This window comes from Ruditapes philippinarum, unplaced genomic scaffold (assembly GCF_026571515.1).
Source record: "Ruditapes philippinarum isolate M1 unplaced genomic scaffold, ASM2657151v2 ctg4834_1_1_1_1, whole genome shotgun sequence".
In the NCBI taxonomy this organism is placed as follows: Eukaryota; Metazoa; Mollusca; class Bivalvia; order Venerida; family Veneridae; genus Ruditapes; species Ruditapes philippinarum.
Window position 1 is genome coordinate 191,747 of NW_026858530.1, and position 6,285 is coordinate 198,031.

Here is a 6,285-nt window from a genome sequence, read left to right on the forward strand (position 1 = left end):
AAATCACAAATATGCATAGTTTCGTCGATGATAGTTGGAAATTTAAGAGAACAGAATGTTCTTCTTAACAGACAGTAGATTCGCACTTTAGCCTTTATCACATGAATCTCATGAAAAAAAATGAAATTATTAATTGAATTAAATTCTCTTGGTATAATTAGTCGCTTCTACTATAATAGAATTTAAAGGACCTTTTCTGGTTTTTATCTAAAAACCAAGTAAATGAAAATGACTGATGTGCTAAATCGACCTTTCGTTATTATTCATGTTATACGTTAAGTAGACTTTATCTTAGATTCATTTACACCGACTTTGATATTTATTTCTAAACTACCTTGTGAAACACATAAAACTAAGCTATATATTATATGATTATATCATCTCTAAATCTGACGAACAAATAATGTCCCGAAAACATACTTTCTTATAATAAATAAAAGCGGTAAACCCTAACGAAACTTCTGCTTTCCAAAGTATAATTTCAACAAGAAGAAAAAACATATTTCTTATAAATAATAAAAATAAGTTCTTAAGAAAGTCTTAAGTTTGAAAAACGTACCTTTAACAGTAAAGTAGCCGTAAAAGGGAAAACATTTATAGGAAATATATTTTAAAATTTTTAAAAAAACCAAAAAAGAAAATCTGTGTTATTTAAAAAGCATATAAAATTTTTAAAAAGGCGGGTCATTACTCTTTCCCTAATTAAACCCAAAAAACATCTTCCTTTAATATCATCATTGTAAAGTGTAGATAAGGGTTTAAATGTCCCAGTTTTGTTTTTAAAAGGGAAGTTTACGGTAATTTATGTTAAGTCCATACAAGATCTATTGTAGTGTTATGTGTTCATGTCCGTCTCTTGTCCTTCATGATATGAATGATTGAACTGGTTTTGCAAGTTCTGTGACGGATGATTGATTTTGTATAAAAGTTATTTTTAGTTGATTTGGTTTTTAAATGTAACATTTCTGAGTAACTATAACCACTCCTTGTCTTATTTTCAAAGTGAAAACACCTATAATATTAGTTTATTTTTATTCATTTATTAATAGAAATATTTGCTATTTATTTCAATTATTCAATGTTTTTGATTTCTTCTTACATATATATAATATGTAATAAATTGTATTATGTATTTTGTGATATGTACTTGTCTCGTAAAATATTTGTTTTGCAATGTGATGTTTTATTGTTATTTCATTTTATTTTATTTTTTTACAAGTTTTATTCTTTATAGAATAAATCTTTATAGAGCCTGAATACCAAACCCTTCCACTATAAGTGTATTAAAACATTTCTGCATATAATAATAAACCTACGGCTACAGAACAGTTAGATAAGCCTTGGTATGATTTTGTGGAGAGACTTTTGATAAAATGAATCTCGGTGATAATGTTACTATAGTCGAGGAAAATGTAAAGTCAGCCATTAAGACTCTAACGAGAGGTAAGGCAAGCGGACCGGATGGTATTGCCCACGAACACTTGTTATATGGTGCGGATATATTATCACCGGTATTAGCGATAATTCATTATATATTAAAAGGTAGTGTAATACCAGACTCGTTAAAAAGCGGTAAAATTATTACTCTTCATAAAGGGGGCAATAGGAAACAAGACGACTCCAATAATTATAGAGCCACTAATCTGACTTCATCACTACTTAAAATGTTTGAAATCATTTTGCTTAGGGAATGTAAAAATCAAATATTATCCTCAATTAGTTCTCAACAAGGTGGGTTTCAAGAGCACCGTGGGTGTTAAATGACCTGTTTTTCATTATGGAAGTGCGTACGTGAAAATCCTTCATCAGTCAACGTGTGTTTTCCAGACTGCAAACAGGCTTTCGACCGAGTCTGGGCAAATTGTTTATTTTATAAATTACTACATACTATTTCTAACAACGGAGAACACATTTTTACCAACATTTTAAAGTCATTTAACAATATGTATAAAAATGTATACAGCTATGTACAGTATAAAGGCACAGTTTCTAATTATTTCCAAATACTGCAAGGTAAATCAGTTTACTATCCATGTATCTTGTATTCATAAATGGATTGATTCGCGAGTATGAAGATAGCGCGAATGGCGTTTGCATTTAAACTGTAGGAAAACGATCAAAAAAATATAGCAAACAAACGTAGCTTGGATTACCTTGTTTTGTACAACAAACGATTTTATTTTCTTAAATAATGCAAAATTTAAACAAAATTTTACACCTCACTTGATCAGTGCAAAATGAACATTTGACAAAAAACAACGAAACACAGGCTTAAACAAGAATGATAGCATATACAATGCATGTATCGACACGCATAACGCACAATGATACATAAAATCCCGTCAACATAAACTTTAAGCCAAGCAATGGTCATCTGTGCATATCTTGAGAAGAACCGAATAAAATGCTACCTTGAGGAATGTCTGTCTAAATTTGCAAAGTTTTGAAAATTGAAATTAATGGCAAATCATTATGACATAGATTTCTTATTGCGTACTTTTGCATGTACTCGTTTTATACTGTGGTAATATGTGCATGTTTTAGTTGATGCTGTCGGAAAAGTTAATAGATATGTCCGGCAGGACTCCGACACCAAGTGTCTTATTTACATATAAAAATTGCTGAAGAATTTGTAATGGATCATCCTAATGCCTTGGACATTAATTAATAATTTCCCGAATAAACAATGGTTAAACTTTGAATAAGCAAACGATCGTCAATTAACCCTAAGATTTGAAAATTAAAGTATAAGAAAAGACTTAAAAGGCATCAGACCCGTTACAAAAACAAACCAAAATAAAAAAGCACACATGTGACCACGCTTTGCTTTATAAAAGTCGGCTATTAAAGTTTCGAAAGCAAAACAAAATACGGGCATCAATATCTCAGACGTCGTATCGGTTTCAAAGATTTATATATCTACATTTTTGAATTTCTTTTTCTAGTTTTTAAAGATAAACAAACCAATTGATTGAACAATTCAGATGTTTTATGACAATGTTATACAATCTATACTTATGTTTTTGTCAAATGCAAAACAGTTCACAATAAGATTGAGACAACGCGTTTACGCATGATTCAATTCGTTCCTGTTTCCATGATATCAAGTCCCGGTAAACTACGCTAATAATATTTGTACAGTCCATTATTTGTAGACAGAGATAAGAGAACATCGTCTTCAAGTTTAATAAAATTGAAATAGGAAATACTTTGTAACAAAGCAAGAAATTTAAAATATGTCTCGAAAGGTAAGCTGATGTATGTGGATATTTTATGTAATGGTATTTTTTTTTGACAACTCGCAAAATAAATCGTGTCATTCCGCAGTAAATTATGTGTCTTATTCAAAATCATATGAAACTGAACACCCAACAAACTACTTCTGAAATAAACACAATGAACCTGTTTCACATTCTTGAACAGACTATAAAATCTAAAGCAGTTCTTAATTCAATTTTGTAAGCGTTCATATGTTGTCCTTTCGTTAGTATAATGTGCCAATTCAGTATATTGTGGTGAAGGTAATACTGTAGCTTCATTTTCATAATGTTGTGCTACTGTTGCATCGGAAATATTTCCCAAGTTTTCATTCCTGTTAAAACAAATAATATACAGATAATACACAATGTAACTTTTAATTTTATGATGTTAATGTCTTGATGTTAAAATATCAAAGCCAATTAGGTGTTTCCCTATTTGTTTGTATCTAGAAATATTGTTGTTTCATAAAGACAAAGAAATATTCGAATCTGAACCCAATTTCATTAACCTTGACTGTCTTTCGGGGATTGCTTAAATACATTCCTTTAAAATGTAATTTAAATGCCAATACACAACACGACAATGGACATTTCAGGAAAATTTAAAAACAAAATGAATATATAAATGGCAATTGTAAGTCAAAGATACTTATTGAAAAGAGTAAACTTACGCGTAAGTTCCATTTGCAGAATTTGATGCAGAGCCTGAAATGGGAAGTGTTTTTTTTAAGTTTTGTAAAGCTGAACCTTACTTGTACAAATAAGATGGTTAATAAGAAACGATTAGTCAAAGTATTCGTCACATTGAACATAAAAACATAATCAAAATTGAATGGAATATTTACCTTCTTTTTTGGTTTTCCTTTTATACAAAATGGTTAAGCCTATTGCATAAATAAGCACAACAAAACATACAGCCCCGAGAACTATTGACATCGTATAACTTGCCTCTGTCTCTGTTGTACTTGTGTATATGTCAGATCTGGAATCTTTTAAAAAGAAAGTATAAGGTGTAAAGAACATTTCAGCTTGCTTTGTTTAAGACGGGCGGTGTTAAGTGCTGATGACATTTTCTTCAACAAAGGTAACGCAGAGTAATCTATAGTAATTGTAGTATTCGGTCATTTAACTTATGAGATACTTGCTTACAAAATAGGATTGTGCTTTATGATGTATGCTTTTATTATGTTTAGATGCAGCAATGTTGTTCAGTTTGTACCAATATGTTTGTTTAAATGTATTTGAATATATTCAAAGACATTACCAAACAGGTTTTCAAACATTATAAGAGAAACATCTCTATATTGTACAAGCTCAATCTTCAAGTCTGACCATAATGTACCATAGGGTTTCATTCTTAGAAAAATTTAAATAATGTAATATATTTTTAAAAGGGGGTACAATAGGAAAGCCCAAATGGGCAAAATGCCCCAAAATTTTTAACAAAGTAAATATTACCCCCTTTTCCAAAAAGGGGTTGTGCAAAATTAATTATAAAAAAATAAAAAAAGGTTTCCGGGTTTTTTTATGATGTAAATTCTTTTCCGCCCTTTAAAAAATGCTGGCCATACTACGCCCCAAAGATGCATTCGAATTTAAAAAATTTTGTGAAAAAAAATTTTTCCCCAAAAAGCCCTGAATATTTCTTTGTTTTAAAATTTTCAAACCCTTTAAAATTCCTCCAAACCGGGCCCTTCCCCTCCCTTTTGATTTATGTTTTTTTTTTTTAATTTTTTGGGATCAAAAAACTTATTATTTTTAAAAAAATTGAAAAATGGTATTGTATTTTCTTGTCCTGAGGGAAATAAAAATTTTTAAAAAATTGACAGTTTTGGGTTATGGAACAACATTGATTTACCCAAAAAATGTTGGAAATGGGATTTTTAAATTTTTTTCCCCTTAAATTTCCATTGCCTCCTGACTTTTTTTGGGTTTGAAATAGTGAAACAAAAAAGCCCCTTTAAATTTTTTATTTTTTTAAATTTTAAAATCCAAAAATTTTTTTTAATTGTTGTTTTTTTTGTCATAAGAGTTATTCTTGACAAAACTGTTATGAAAAAATATAACATACAATACACGGTTAGCTGCATGGATATTTGCTGGTTATTCATGACACAAGTCCAATATTTCTGGTCGTCTGAGCTATAAAGATTAGTGATTGTTATATAAACACCGCTGTAGCTTGAGCTGAATGTATGTCTTGGTTCTGTTCCAAAACACCTTGTTGGATTACAACTGGCTATGGATTGGGCAGTAGTTATATCTGCAGTGAGGGTGGAGTCAGTCTTATAACACCATGACAAAGTATCAGCATCGCTAAAGTGCACAATGTCAACAAACAATTTGTACTTCTCCCCCTTTAACAGGTACCCTTGTTGTCCTTGATATGAAATTTGTTGCAGAGTACCTGCATAAAAAATATTTAAAGTAAAGATAGTGTTCGTCTTAAAAACTGAAAAATGCATGATCCCTCGGCAGCAATGAATATGACATGAAAATTGCAGACCCGGTTTCATTGCGTTTGTTCATTAGAGATAAGGCAAAGTACAACGCCCCAACTAATAATCCTCAATAGTAACGTGCCGGAATCAACGCGAAGGACAGGAAATATAATGGAACTGAAGTGATGAACGGAGCAACTGTTTACAGCTGCAGCAAAGTACTTGATTAAGTTGCATATTAAAATCTATTATCAATAAGTCAATAAATCTGTTATGGATAATATAAAATGGTGTCTGGGAATCACTCGTAAAAACTTAGGAAGATAAACTGAGCAGTGATAAGCATTATATAAGCGTTAAATATTTGAAACACATTTTGGGTAATATAATGTTCTTAAATGAAATTGCTTTGTCAGATAACGCATAATTTCCTGAAATTATATTGAGATGTATGTAAAAGCATTCTTTTTTCTAATGGCAATGCAATTATTTGTATTTGTCTCTTTATGATGTATATTTTTTTTATAATTCCTTACCCTTTTAACAAACACGCCAGCGACTGTTATAGCTTTGGTATGATACAT

General features: G+C 30.4%; 1 protein-coding gene across 1 annotated transcript; it reads right to left on the minus strand.

The window, feature by feature from the left end:
- Nucleotides 1-2,149: 2,149 nt before the first annotated feature.
- On the minus strand, nt 2,150-6,285 carry LOC132753496 (uncharacterized). Its single transcript, XM_060743976.1, has 5 exons — nt 6,238-6,285; nt 5,332-5,617; nt 4,106-4,249; nt 3,932-3,965; nt 2,150-3,592 (listed from the first exon to the last, which is right to left on the minus strand). Exons 1-5 carry the CDS (start codon nt 6,283-6,285, stop codon nt 3,451-3,453), a joined length of 654 nt encoding a protein of 217 aa, XP_060599959.1. The 3' UTR covers nt 2,150-3,450.